This window comes from Nannizzia gypsea, genomic scaffold (assembly GCF_000150975.2).
Source record: "Nannizzia gypsea CBS 118893 supercont1.1 genomic scaffold, whole genome shotgun sequence".
NCBI lineage: Eukaryota > Fungi > Ascomycota > Eurotiomycetes > Onygenales > Arthrodermataceae > Nannizzia > Nannizzia gypsea.
In genome coordinates, this window is record NW_003345201.1 from 905,664 (window position 1) to 920,335 (window position 14,672).

Here is a 14,672-nt window from a genome sequence, read left to right on the forward strand (position 1 = left end):
CCCCCGACCTGCAGACTTACTCTGTACAAAAGCTGTATGCAGCGCTGAAGGAAGATATCTCTCAGGAAGGTCTTACCGTAGCCGCATCCTGGGTAATTGGTGAGTTTGGAGATGCCCTCCTCCATGGAGGCCAGTATGAAGAGGAGGAACTGGTGAAAGAGGTGAGGGAGAGTGATATTATCGATCTTTTCATGAACATCCTCAACAGCACATACGCTACGCCTATCGTGACAGAATACATTACTACGGCTGCCATGAAACATGGACTGACTTGCTGGCGAATTCGATACATATAAAACTATTTAGTAAATATTTACAGGAGAAGAAGAAAAGAAAGGAAGAAAAAGCAGCGAATTCAAGAGCAAGAGACGAAGACTTCTTGTCCTTATATGCGACATGCGATTTAAGAGTTAGGAAAAAAGCCATTGCCAGCCGATGGAAGGCAGCATTGAGCATGGATCTAGATATCTAAGACGCGGAGAGACACAGAGAGAGAGAGAGCGAGGCCTTGGAGGAGCCGGGGGAGACAGATACGATCGAGACTCTTATATCAGCCTGCTTTAAGACCGGGATGGCTGCAGATACGCATTGAGGACAGGGAAGACAAGAGAAACGAGAGAGAGACAGAGGGAGATGCAGGAGAAAGTCATTTATTAATGTAGAAACGAAACGTACATCAGGGCTATCGTTAGAGGGACGTGGTGGTAGTTAACATCGACCGGCATGCATGCAGACGCAAAGATGAAGGAAATATCAGAGGGAAAGAAAAGAGAGTGGAAAAGAGAGTGAAAAGGGGAGAGAGAGAGAGATAAATCATGGGGAGTTAAGGAGATACTCGATGGCTCCCTGGACGCTGCCTCCGGACCGTCTCAAGGCCTCGATGTTTCTGTCGAACTCGAAGAAGCCCATCTCGTTCAGCTGCCGTAGCTGCTCAGCGTACCGTTCCTCTGGAGGGCGGGTGTCCGGCGGCTGGGGAGGCTGCGTACCGACGAGGGCTTGTAGGGCGTTTGTCCCGCGCATTGCCTGCATGATTTCCGCGAAGACAGCTGGGTCGTTCGTGAAGGGGATCGGAGGCTGCTGGCCGGCTTGACCGTTAGGGTTTGGAGGCTGCGAGTTGAACAGGGAGGCAAACGGGTTTGGCTGCTGCTGCTGCTGCTGCTGCTGTGGTTGCTGGTTATTGTTATTGTTGTTGTTGTTGGATCCTGCTGCTGTACCTGGGGCGACTGGCGTAGGAGCTGGAGGTGGTGGCATGCCGGCCAGCAAAGATGCTAAGGGAAAGGGATTTCCCGCACCTGCAGCGGGCATGCCCGAGCCCATGGCCCATAAAGGGGTTAAACGGAGGAGGAGGAGGTTGCTGGGCCTGGTTGTTGGCGTTGTCTTGACCGCTGGCACCACGCTGGGTGGTGTTGGTGACTCCTGGAGCCGGGAAAGCAGACTGGCCTCCGCCGCCCTGGCCCATGGCTCTCTGCATCTGCGTCATGTACCGCAGCATGTTGGGGTCTGTCAGCATCCGCCGGAACTCTGGCGACTGCAGCATCTGGCGGGCGTTGGGCACATCCCGTAGCATCGGGTTCTGCTGTATCATCATGTCGATGATCTGGGGGTTCTGGAGGGCTTCGTTCATGGTCGACTGGAACTGCGGATTCTCCATCATGCTCAGGATCTGGTCGGTATCCGGCAGGGGGCCCATCTGGTCACTCAAGTTAGCATATCATGTCCTATCTTTTATATGTGTGTGTATATATCAAACTCACCCCTCCGTCAGGGCCAAACATGCCAGCTCCGGGAAGCTGAGAGAAGCCCGCGTATCTTGCACCTGTCAGCCCAGCCAGCACCGAGTTCCCCGTCCCCGTAGCCAGGTTGGTCGGCACGCCAGCAGCTCCAGACGGCGCACTCGGCGTGCTTCTGCCGGGGACATTGCTGCTGCTGGTGGTGGTGGTGTTGGTGGTGCCGCTGCTGCTGCTGGCGGGCGCAGAGCTCTTGACCAGATGGATGGTATGCCCTTCCTTGACCTTGTGCGAGGCGAGCGTATCACTGTCCTTGAGGACGCGCCCCGAGTAGATCAGCCGCTGGCGCTCAGCAGGGACATTTGCGTACTCTGCGCCGGTGAGGATCTGCTTGATCTCGGCGACGGTGGACGACGGCTTCAGCGTGAGGCTGTACTTGGGCTCTGCGGACGACTTGACGTGGAACGTAAACGGCGTGTCTTCCTCTGCCATTTTCTCTCTCTTCTCTCTCTTCTGTCTGTATCAGTGTCTTCTTCTTCTTCTTCTTCTTCAGCGTCTTCTTCTGGCTTCCTCTCAGGCTGTGGTTGTCCTGGCTGTAGCTATCGCGGTGTCTTGAGTCTCGCGGTGTCTCTGCCTTCAGTCTTCAGCTTTCTCTCTTCAGCTTCAGCTCAGTCTTCAGTCTCTTCTTCAGTCCTTTTCTTCTTCTCTCTTTATCTCCTTTATCCTCAGTCTTCTTCTTCTTCTTCTCTTCCTCCTCCTCGTCGTCTTTATCGCCTCGACGGTCCGACTCCGCCACCGAAGCCAAGTGTGGAACAGCGAAGAAACTTCCACAGAAACAAAAACTTCACCAAAAACTCCAACTTCAACGGCTTCAAACTACCAACTACACGCAACTGCAGCTACCACAGCTAGATAGCTACGACAGCTACAGCTAAGCTACAGCTACGCTCGGCTAGGCTACAGCTTTGTCGGGACAGGCAAGAGATGGAAGCGAGCTGACGCGCTGTCCCAGCAGCTCACAGCAACCATGGCGACCACCTCGTCCATGTTCATGTACTCGCTCACCATCCAGCCGCCCACAGCCATCACGCAAGCCATCCTGGGCCAGTTCTCGGGCACGAAGGAGCAGCAGATCGTCACCGCGGCCGGCGCGAAGCTCGCCATCCACCGCACCGAGCCGTCGCAGGGCAAAGTGCAGACGCTCTTCTCGCAGGATGTCTTTGGCATCATCCGCTCGCTCGCCGCGTTCAGGCTCGCCGGCAGCAACAAAGGTATCCTCTTGCTCCTCGTCTTCCTGCTACTATTCCCCCCCTATTCAAGGCCAGTTAGTGATGTTTTATCTTAAGAAGCTCCCGCGTAGTCTCAATGGCGGCCTTTCTTGTTGATTCCATTCCGTGGGTGTTGTCTCGGGTGGTGTTGTTGTGTTGTTGTATGCGTTGCTGAGTGTTGACAGACTACATCATTATCGGCTCGGACTCGGGGAGAATCACCATTGTCGAGTATGTCCCGGCTCAGAACCGGTTCAATCGCATCCATCTCGAGACCTTTGGCAAGTCCGGCATCAGACGCGTCGTGCCGGGCCAGTATCTCGCTGTCGACCCCAAGGGCAGAGCCTGTCTAATCGCCTCGGTCGAGAAGAACAAGCTCGTCTACGTTCTCAACCGCAATGCGCAGGCTGAGCTCACCATATCCTCTCCGCTGGAGGCCCACAGGCCGCAGACGGTCGTCTTTGCCCTTACCGCGCTAGATGTGGGCTATGAGAACCCCATCTTCGCTGCCCTCGAGGTCGAGTACACCGAGGTCGACCAGGACCCCACGGGCCAGGCGTACGACGACACCGAAAAGATGCTCGTCTACTACGAACTCGACCTTGGTCTGAACCACGTCGTCAGACGGTGGGCTGATCCGGTCGACCGTACTGCCTCCATGCTCTTCCAGGTGCCCGGAGGTGCTGACGGTCCCAGCGGCGTCCTCGTCTGCGCGGAGGACAACATCGTCTACCGTCACTCGAACCAGGACGCCTTTAGGGTTCCCATCCCCCGCAGACGTGGGCCTACCGAAAACCCAGAGAGGAAACGATGCATCACCGCCGGAGTCATGCACAAGATGCGCGGTGCTTTCTTTTTCCTTCTACAGTCTGAAGACGGCGACCTTTTCAAGGTTACCATGGAAATGGTAGAAGACGAGAATGAAAATGCTACCGGAGAAGTGAAGAGACTGAAGCTCAAGTACTTTGATACTGTTCCCTTGGCTTCTAGCTTGTGTATTCTCAAGAGCGGTTTCTTGTTTGTTGCTAGTGAAACCGGCAACCAACACTTCTATCAGTTTGAAAAGCTAGGAGACGATGACGACGAGATCGAGTTCATCAGTGATGACTACTCGGCTGTCATCTCAGAGCCCTTGCCTCCAGTATATTTCCGGCCTCGACCTGCCGAAAACTTGAACCTGGTAGAGAGCATCGCCTCGTTAAACCCACTCATGGCTGCTTCAGTTACAAACGTCACAGAAGAGGATGCTCCTCAAATATACACGCTGTGTGGCACCGGTGCCAGAAGTAGCTTCAGAACGCTAAAACACGGCCTCGAAGTATCTGAGATCGTCGAGTCTGAGCTGCCCAGTGTCCCGTCGGCCGTCTGGACCACAAAGCTGTCTCGGAATGACCAGTATGATGCATACATTGTGCTATCCTTCTCAAACGGCACCCTTGTCCTAAGCATCGGTGAAACCGTAGAAGAAGTCACAGATACCGGCTTTCTCTCGTCCGCTCCCACTCTTGCCGTGCAGCAACTGGGTGAAGACTCGCTCATCCAAGTTCATCCAAAGGGTATCAGACATATCCATGCAGACCAAAGAGTGAACGAGTGGCCCGCTCCCCAACATAGATCTATTGTTGCCGCCACCACAAATGAGAGACAGGTGGCCATCGCACTCAGCTCCGGAGAAATCGTCTACTTTGAGATGGACACCGATGGCTCACTCGCTGAATACGACGAGAAGAGGCAAATGTCCGGCACAGTAACCTGCCTCAGCTTGGGAGAGGTTCCGAAGGACGAGTAAGAAGCTCGTTCCTCGCTGTTGGATGCGACAGACTCAACGTTCGGATCCTAAGTCTGGATCCTGATTCCACGCTTGAGAACAAATCCGTCCAGCGTTGACTTCTGCCCCGTCTGCCCTATCCATCATGTCCATGATCGATTCACTCTGCGGGTCGACGTTATACTTCACATCGGTCTTTACTCCGGAATCTACTTGCGTACAGTCCTAGACGAAGTTACCGGAGAACTATCGGACACTCGAACCCGATTCCTCGGCGTCAAGCCAGTGAAGCTATTCAGTGTCTCCGTCAAGGAGCAGAGAGCAGTCCTTGCCCTTAGCTCCCGCTCTTGGCTTGGGTATTCTGATCTCCAGACAAAGAGCTTCACCCTCACACCCTTGAACTACGTCGGGTTAGAATGGAGCTGGAACTTCTCCTCTGAACAGTGTGTAGAGGGTATGGTCGGCATTCAGGGCCAGAACCTACGGTACGTCTTAACCACTTCTGTCCATTTCTATTTTTTTCAATATTCGTTTGCGTGATGAGACCCAATTCCTATCGCCTACACTGGCATGAGGATGAAACTTTATATTTTCCAATTGTTCCTACTGAGCAAGCCTTCCTCTTATTATCTCTGTATCCTTCCATTCAGTTATGGGTCCAGTCACTAATGCATTTGACAGAATATTTTCCATTGAGAAACTGGACAATAACCTCCTTCAAGAGCCCATTCCTCTTGCATACACTCCTCGGAACTTTGTCCGACACCCCGAGTACCCTCTTTTCTATGTCATTGGATCCGATAACAATGTTCTTTCCCCCTCTACCAAAGCCAAACTACTCGGTGAATCAACCGCAGTCAACGGCGACAGTGCCGAGTTACCTCCAGAGGACTTTGGCTATCCAAGAGGCACAAACCACTGGGCCTCATGCATTGAAGTCGTGGACCCAATAAATACCAAGTCTGTGCTTTCCAAGCTGGAACTCGAGGACAACGAAGCCGCTGTAAGCATTGCCGCCGTCTCATTCACCAGTCAAGAGGACGAAACCTTCCTGGTTGTGGGAACGGGCAAGGACATGGTTGTCAGTCCACGCACTTATACATGTGGATTCATTCATATCTACCGATTCCAAGAGGAAGGTAAAGAGCTGGAATTCATCCACAAGACAAAAGTTGAACAACCGCCGCTAGCTCTACTTGGATTCCAAGGCCGTCTCCTTGCAGGAGTTGGCCCCGATCTAAGGATATACGACCTCGGAATGAGACAGCTACTGCGAAAATGCCAGGCTCAGATAACACCACGCGTGATTGTCGGACTTCAGACCCAGGGAAGCCGAATCATCGTCAGCGATGTCCAGGAGAGCGTCACGTACGTCGTTTACAAGTACCAAGAAAACGCCCTTATCCCCTTTGCAGACGACATTATATCCCGCTGGACCACCTGCACCACAATGGTGGACTATGAGACCGTTGCTGGCGGCGACAAGTTCGGTAACATATGGCTCCTACGATGTCCTACCAAGGCATCCGAAGAAGCCGACGAAGACGGCTCTGGCGCCCATCTCATTCACGAACGACAGTATCTCCAGGGCGCACCTAACAGGCTCAGCCTGGTAGTTCATTTCTACTCCCAAGATATACCCACAAGCATCCAAAAGACCCAACTCGTTGCCGGTGGTCGAGACATCCTGGTCTGGACCGGCCTCCAGGGAACAGTTGGAATGTTCGTGCCCTTCATCACCCGTGACGATGTCGATTTCTTCCAAACCCTTGAGATGCAACTTGCTTCACAGAACGCTCCGTTGGCCGGGCGAGACCATCTTATCTACAGAGGCTACTATGCTCCGTGCAAGGGCGTCATTGACGGAGACCTCTGTGAGACGTTCTTGCTTCTGCCCAATGATAAGAAGCAAGCTATTGCAGGCGAGCTCGATCGATCAGTTCGAGAAATCGAGCGTAAGATATCGGTACGTACCATCCTTCTCTCTCAACGACTATTGACCAATATCTAACATTCATTTTACAGGATATGAGGACAAAAGTAGCCTATTAACTTCCCACCAGTGGCTACAACGTTAATGAATCAAAATCTTGTTGGCGTCGGTCTTGGGTACATGGTGCAAAGGGATGTACATTGCCTTCATCTTCATCAGCTTAAATCACAGCTTCAACAAAATATAAATACATTTAATACTCGTGGATGATACAGGCATCCATCCATCATCTAGTCACTACCAAATGCTCCATACGAACCCGTCTCTTGCCTCGCTCGGTCAGTGCGCACTTTCAATCGTCTGACCTTGAGCTGGATGCATCCGTCTTTCGTCTTAGTGATGTAGATGATTTGTATGAGACTAGAGGAAACCACCTAGCCGGTGATCTTTGAGTACGATCCTTTCCGACTTCTTTTCACGGAATTAGGCATCGTAATTTATCCGTCGGTACATCTTACATACTGTAGCTATCTAATTATTTCATGACTATCATCTAGAATCAATCCATATTCGTCTGTTTTAGTATCATTTTCTACTTCGGCTAATGCTCGGGATTATAAAACTGAGCATCAAGCGGGGAGCCCGGTTACGAGCGTATCAACTATCTGCCATAACAACCATCCATTCACTTGCATATACTACGTCTAGAACAAGCACCATCAACCATTAGCCATAGCCCAAGTAACTGGGTATAAACATGTCACAAAAGCTCAATGTTGCTATCGCGCAGTGTCGCACCCGCGATACTCTAGCCGAGACACTCAACGCTCTCGAACAAGTCACCATCAGAGCAGCAAACCGCTCAGCCAACGTGCTTCTCTTCCCAGAGGGATATCTAGGCGGATATCCTCGAGGCTGCAACTTCGGAGCTGCAATTGGATCTCGCAACGATACAGGACGAGATCAATATCTAGAATACTTCAAAGCCGCAGTTGATTTCGGAGATACCCCCGTTCCAAGCGGAGATGACTGGGTGGAAAGGAAGCTGCCTGTTGCTGAAGGGAAGAATTATAGAGGAGACGGAACTCGAGAGTTCCTTGAGCGAGTGGCTAGAGAGAATGGCATGTTGCTTGTCGTAGGGGCTATTGAAAGGTGTGCTGGGAGTTTATACTGCGCGGTTGTCTACGTTGATCCGAAGAAGGGCATGATTGGGAAGCGAAGAAAGGTCATGCCGGTAAGTATATATTATATCTTAGTGTTCACCCAGTGGCTTCAAGATGGAGAGAAAGTTCTAATTGATGATACAGACTGGAACGGAACGGCTAGTGTGGGCTCAAGGGCCAGCATCAACTTTGAAAGCCGTCACTACGGAAATCAATGGCGTGAAACTTGCTCTTGCAGCAGCCATATGCTGGGAGAACTACATGCCCCTGCTTCGACAGGCTATTTACCAGCAGAATGTCAATCTCTACCTCGCTCCTACGGCTGATGGACGAGATACCTGGCTTCCCCTAATGCAAACCATTGCTCTGGAGGGCCGTAACGTGGTCCTCAGCGTCAACCAGTGTTTGAAACGCAGCCATTTGCCTTCCTGGGTCACGAATGATGTCAAACGGGAAAGTCAGGACGGCTCAGATGATCCTTTCGTCACAGGAGGAGGGGGTTGTATTATCAGTCCTGCTGGAAAGGTGCTGGCGGGTCCGATCTGGAATGTTACTGATGAAGATGACGAGAGCCTGCAGGTAGTTGAGGTCGATTTTGATGATTGCGTGAGAGGAAGGCTGGAGTTGGATGTTGCTGGTAGTTACTCACGCAATGATTCATTCGAATTGACGGTTGAAGGGTTGGACTTGAATCCTCCGCCGCAGTAAACTGACAGCTTACACTATTCATAGAATTGATGATTATTTCCATTCTATATGCAATGCTATTCTTTTTAGTATCTATCCTTTTGAAACCTGGTAACCAAACGTAAACGCCAAAGTGGTATTTTGCCCGTGAAAAGCAATAAAATGCATTCACCAACAGAAAAATCAAATAAGCCTGCGGGAAAGGCTGCTGCCACCTCGAAATCCAAAGTATGTCCAGCATTACGCAAGCATATCATCCAACTTCTCTCCCAGAATATCTTCGATCATTAGCACCCATTTCCTGACCTCTCTTTCAACATTTTCGTCATCATCCTCCATCAATTCGCTGATGAATGGCAGCATCTCAGGCAGCAAGGCAAGCCACTCTTCCCCTAGCTCTTCAGTGAGGCTTTGTTCACATTTCACAGCCGCAAGTCGCGTAAGCGAATTGGCGCCTCTGCAGGAATCTGCATTGCCGCCACTGGCGCGCATATATTTCATAATATATGTGTTCAGCTCCTTTTGATTATCGGGGGAGTCTGCTGCAATCGCAAGGGCGACAATAGTTGGAGTTGCTTCGGCTGTGGCTAGTTTGAAGGAGGATTTGCTAGTAGCTATGGATAGCTGATTGATAAGGTGACTGGAAATTGATCCGAGGTGACTGGGGGATTGCCAGAATTCTGTCAAACACTAGTTAGTGTAAAGTTCCTCATTATTTGACCCAATACAACAAGTTTAGGGAACATACCGTCCTGATCATGCTCAAATGAGCTTCGAAGTGTTCGCATAACGGCTGTCCATAATGCCTGGTTTTCCTTTGTGTTTGGCCGCACATTTTTCAGAATGTCGACAACGTTGTCAAGGATATAGCTAGAATAACCAGTTACAATAGACTGTGAATAATCCTGATTAGTAAAGCAACATAATATATTGTATCATACAACAGAGGACAAACCTTCAAGGTGCCAAAGAAAGTCTCGAGGAACTTGTAGAATGTCGTAAGTCTTGCTTGTCTGCCGGAGAAATCCGATTTGTCTAATTCCTCCGTAGCCCACTCTGTGAGTTTCATGAAGAGCGGGCGGAATATGGTATCGTTCAGTTTATATATCATCTTAATCGTTAGGTCATTGATGCAAGCCTCGATGTCATCAATCTGGTATTCCTCAAATCTATCACCAGCAGGTGAGCTGAGCTGAGCTCTTCGGAAATCGAATAATTTCCACAGAAGCTTCGAGATTGCGGGAACATTATTGATAGTATCAGACTTGGGATGTTTCTCAATTGATAACTTAACAATTTCGAGAGTTTCTTTGGCGGCCTACAGATAATTAGCTTCATGGATATTCTCAGGGAACATGTCAATTCTTACCTTCGAGCCCCTTGAGACTGTGAAGTCCCAGTTGCGCTCCACTGCATTATAAACCTCCTTTGCATCAACCCGTTTCGCCAATAGCTGAAGTGCCTCTTGTCGATTACCATCAGAATCTTCAGATAAGCTGGCGTGGGCTGAACTTGAGGAGAGCTGTAGAATTCTGTCCAAATCCTCTGGTGAGATCATGTAAGGAATATGAACCAGTAGTGCAGAGAGTAGCGAATAAACGGCATCGTGCAACTCCGAGTTTTGTTCCCCATCCTGAATACTGCTTTGTAACAGATCCAAGGAGCGAGGGAGGGCGGTAGGAAGAACAGGTATTATGGCATCCGCAATGACCTCCGTCATGGATGCAAGGCACAATGAGCCCATGATACGGATGCGATTGTCTGTTAGCCCCATGCACTTCTCGCCAGCAACCACAATTGCAGCTTCGACAACCTTGTCTGGATTCTTCTTGCCGTACTTTTCTGAAATCTTCTCCATACAGGCAACGGCCGCATGTTTCAACAGTATATCGGGAGAAGTTTCGACAATACCCACAAGAACAGACAGGAAAGAGAGAGCCTTTGATTGGGATGCTGTATCTCTGTCATTGCTATTGTCCAGACGATTCTCAAGTAGTCGAAGGACTTGTCTGCGCAGGTCATCCTTCGGCCTCTGCAGTAGTACCTCGATAGTGTCAATAAAATCAACAATGGAGAGTGTGCCTAGCAAGGTAGCGAGGGCATCGCCACAGGCGATGTTGATGGCCTTGATGGAACGAACGGATTCACCCAAGGCTAGAAGACGCTCTAGCATACTAGAGAATAAGTTGTGAACCTTTTTGGCATCTTCTGTATCGTCTGACTCGAAGTACTGAACCATCTTATTGCCAAGAGAAGTGAACTTGAGCAGATGGGATAATGTCTGAAGCAAATCAACAGCAACCTTGTGGGGTTCTCTTCCATCTTCACTTCCAATTCCAAGAAGAACGCGTGAGAGCGTTGGCTTTGGCTGAAGTGCGTCCTGGACTAGGCTCAAGTACCGGGCATACGTCTAAAGAGCATTAGTAAATATGCAATTATTACGTGGCTGATATCATCCAGACTTACAGTGAGCTGAAGTTGAGCCTCTGCATTCGATGCAAGCGCAGTCATAGTGACTAGAACATCCCGATCCATGCCATACTTGGTTGCCAGCATAGCCAAAACAGCAAAGAGGAAGTCCTCCTGGCCAAGTTTGTTCACTAGTGATTCAAAGAGCCTGAGACGGCGATATGAGGGAATATGCTCGTATGCAGTGGTGAAAGACAACAGTAGCTCGGACGTTCCTGTAACCACATCCCTCTTTTGAACTCGGAGGGAACGGACAAGAGGAGGAATGACTTGGTCAATGGTCTAAAGGAGCAATAGTCAGTACTCCAAAGTCTATAAAAACATGTCAATGAATACCTACTTGGTCAATAACAAGGGCTGAGTATTCGTCATCTTTTCGGAGGACGCTTGAGCCCATAAAGGTAAAGATGGGCATGACGCTGTGTAGAACAATTTCAGGAGCCACTGTCGCCAGGGCTGCAACAAGAAGGAGAGCAGTGTTCTGAACTTGTTGGCTCTCAGATGTACGAACACAGTCGATAATAAGGTCAGCTCTGATGACAGAGGTATCGAGTTTCTTTGGTGATCCCTGTAATTTTGTTAACGGACGGACATGCAAGAAAGTATATACGGGATACCAACCTTGTATTTATTGACAATGGATAGCAGTATACCAAGGTTGAGGCTGAGAAGGTAGCTCATTTCCGACCGAACTTGAAGCTTTAATTTATGAACAATGGCAAGAGTTTGGAATAGACCACCAAGCAGTTCGGGGAATCGCTCAGGCTGGGAAGAGTCAATCAGCTCAAGAATAAATGAAACTCTCCGAAGAGGAACGTTTGCTTCTTCCCTGCTGGCTGGGTTCATGGCGGCCAAGTTGCTCTGGCTCATTCTTCGTCTCTTTGGTGCAGGTGATTGAGATTCAATATTGAAAGAAGCCGAAGTTACGGTGCCGAGAAATTTGGAAATAACCGGTCCCGATAAGTCCACAGACCGTAAGAGTTCTTTGCTAGAATCGGCTAGGTCCTCGGCTTGGGGCTTAGTAGAAAGACACATATCCAGCAAAGTCTCTGATGCAAAAAGCTCTTTCTCCTCATCTAAGAATGGCCAGGTATCTTTCATACGGCCAAAAATAGCTCCAATGAACGAAGGTCTCGTGGAGCGAGGGCTGTCCTTCAATAATGATAGAAGGGTAGATATGGTAGTTGGATCTTTTGGATAGATGATGGAGAGGGCTTGTTGCTCTATCTCCTGTATTGAAACGTGTTCTTGAGTATTGATACGATTTATTTTCTCCGAATCAATTGCTCTGCATTGCTCGAGCATGGGCGACAAGAATTGAGTACGGGGAGTAGACCCAATTTTGCTGACTCTGTTGACAATAGACAGGAGTCTGAGCTTTGTAGCAAAGAGCGGCGTATTGATGATATGTGAGCAAATGAAGGAGAAGAAATCCCGGCGAGCTGATTTCTTCAGCTCTGATCCACCATCTGAAGTTCCTTTAATGGTCTGCATAAATGTTTCGGAGACCCGAGAGTAATCGAGGATGCACTCCTCTAAACCAGGCAGAAACCCTTTATCGATGACGGCATGAAGATCTTTTCCAGGTAGCCACTGTACAGCTTTTGACTGTTCGTTGTCACCATATATGATACCTTGGCCCCAAGGCGCATCCTCAATGTCAGGGGAAAAATATTGGTTATCGATGGAAGTCAGGAGTGCAGCCGCTTCTCTTCTGACTAGTATTGACGGGTCAGAGAGGGCAGATATCGAATATGGAATCAATGCCTGTAGGTCAACAGCTTTGCCATTTGACTCAAGAACGGATGTTGTAGTTATATTGATGGCCTTGGTACGAGCCAGAGGTGGGTGAGGGCCGGAAAAATACCGCACAAGAAAAGAGAAATAAGTCGGGTCCTTGAATCTGGTATCTCTGCGAAGGATTGGTAGATTGAGGAATGCCCCCAGTTTATTCGCGGATGTCGTTGCTTGGGTGAAACAAACAACCAGCTCGCTAAAGAGAGGCGAAGGGGACTCGACGAGGAAATTTTCTGGTTTTTGGCTCCGCCGCTGGGATAGAGATGTAATTGCGGCTGCAAACTCCTCATCTTGGGCGTTGCTCTCAGGGCCATCCTCCATTTCAACGTCTTCTATTTCTGCAGGCCCCACGTTGTTATCAATGGCGAGCTGAAGAGTCATTTCCAAGGCTTTGATATCGATGTTGGATTCAGCGATTGCTTTCTGAAGTACAGGGTCAAGTTCCCTGGACTCGACAAACGTTGCAAGCGTATCCGATGCAAGCTGGCGTACTTCCTCCGACATGCAACCCTTACCATGGGATTTCTCAATAGTCTTTAGGAGTGCTATTATCACCTGCTTTTTGTCCTCCGTGCCCATTGAATCCCTCTGGAGCACCTGGCCAACAAGAGATACAGACTTAGCTGCAATTTCCCCATTATCAAGTTCTAGGAGTACATTTGCCAGGCCAGAGAGCAGACGGACTATTGAATTAGTTGTTGCGAGACCTGAAAATACATCAGCCGCATCCTCCAGCCGAAGAATTGACTTGACCACAGGTTTTGGAAGCTGTAGTTGTTCCTTTTGTCGAAAGATCACTGCGAGACATGTGATTCCTGAAGTTATGGTGTCCCGGGTCCAAGATCCTGCCACAGCCTCCATCAAGCTATCGATAGCACTGTCACTTAGAGAGCCCTTGTTGGCCAAGACAACACACAGCATGTAGCAAGCAATAACAAGCTGCGGTGCCTTTTTCAATGACAGACCGGTGCTAAGCGTTGGTAAAATACTAATTAAAACATCTTCCTTATTTCGGCGTTCGACTTCTGTTCTCCCTGATTGCGCGGAGTCAAACATTGTGGAGAGAGCCTCCGTCATAATACCGGCCCAGAAAGAAATCAGGCCTTGATAATGCGCTCTAGCTTTGCTGACCTGCATAACATGGCTATTCAAGGCAGAGAAAAACTCTTTATTCGTTGAGGCACTGTGTACAATGGAGGTTCGTGTAGGCAGAATCAAGCTTCGCTTATATGGATGTAGAATCTTGAAGGTGGTCGTCAGGTTATCCGGCAAGATGGACAGAAGATTGAGGAATAAGGGCGTCGTATGGTAAGGCAGAAACGTAAGAATCATGGCACGAGTATTGTGTTCATGTACGCTGCATAAAATGATAGTTTAGTTAGCGTATGGTTGGGTCTAGTTGCTGGATGGGAGTTTGACATACCGAAATCGACGAACAAGCCAGTCCACAGCCTTCACGGCCGGGTTGAGAAGAAGTCGACCACCAGCCAACGCCAGGAAGTCTTCTATGACAACATCTAGTTCCTTATTTTGCGCGGCTGTCATCTGGCTTCTGTCTTCGACTTTGCTCTGTTCACTGAAAAGATTTTGGCGGAAGGGCTGAAATCGAGGGTCGAGAGCGCATAATTCCTGGAACCCTTCATAGTACAACTGGTAAATCGTATCAAAATCCTGTGTACTAGCAACCTTCTTTTCAAATATCAGCGATTGGGCGTGAGCTGATCTCTGGGCTTTCAGGTCGAACTGATGGGTTGCTTTGGCCGCAACTTGCGACAGCTGCGCGGCGAGAGACGACGCCATGATGCAGGGGAAAGGCTGGATGGTATAAGTCGACGAGGGTATCTAATTCATAATAGCAGC

General features: G+C 49.5%; 4 protein-coding genes across 4 annotated transcripts; 2 read left to right on the forward strand and 2 right to left on the reverse strand.

Annotated features, from left to right (window-relative positions):
* Positions 1-813: 813 nt before the first annotated feature.
* Positions 814-2,219, reverse strand: MGYG_00331 (ubiquitin domain-containing protein DSK2; the record flags this gene model as incomplete). The annotated part of the gene is made up of 3 exons (XM_003176194.1): positions 814-1,292; positions 1,384-1,690; positions 1,755-2,219. The coding sequence occupies 3 exons, from the start codon at positions 2,217-2,219 to the stop codon at positions 814-816; spliced, it is 1,251 nt and encodes a 416-aa protein (XP_003176242.1).
* A 535-nt stretch (positions 2,220-2,754) lies between these two features.
* MGYG_00332 (pre-mRNA-splicing factor rse1) lies at positions 2,755-6,774 on the forward strand (the record flags this gene model as incomplete). Its single annotated transcript, XM_003176195.1, has 4 exons — positions 2,755-2,998; positions 3,181-4,780; positions 4,877-5,248; positions 5,445-6,774. 4 exons carry the CDS (start codon positions 2,755-2,757, stop codon positions 6,772-6,774), a joined length of 3,546 nt encoding a protein of 1,181 aa, XP_003176243.1.
* A 679-nt stretch (positions 6,775-7,453) lies between these two features.
* Positions 7,454-8,567, forward strand: MGYG_00333 (nitrilase 3; the record flags this gene model as incomplete). Its single annotated transcript, XM_003176196.1, has 2 exons — positions 7,454-7,930; positions 8,004-8,567. The coding sequence occupies 2 exons, from the start codon at positions 7,454-7,456 to the stop codon at positions 8,565-8,567; spliced, it is 1,041 nt and encodes a 346-aa protein (XP_003176244.1).
* A 219-nt stretch (positions 8,568-8,786) lies between these two features.
* On the reverse strand, positions 8,787-14,612 carry MGYG_00334 (protein kinase subdomain-containing protein; the record flags this gene model as incomplete). The annotated part of the gene is made up of 8 exons (XM_003176197.1): positions 8,787-9,226; positions 9,295-9,439; positions 9,502-9,864; positions 9,916-10,956; positions 11,013-11,297; positions 11,356-11,583; positions 11,637-14,169; positions 14,236-14,612. 8 exons carry the CDS (start codon positions 14,610-14,612, stop codon positions 8,787-8,789), a joined length of 5,412 nt encoding a protein of 1,803 aa, XP_003176245.1.
* Positions 14,613-14,672: the final 60 nt, after the last annotated feature.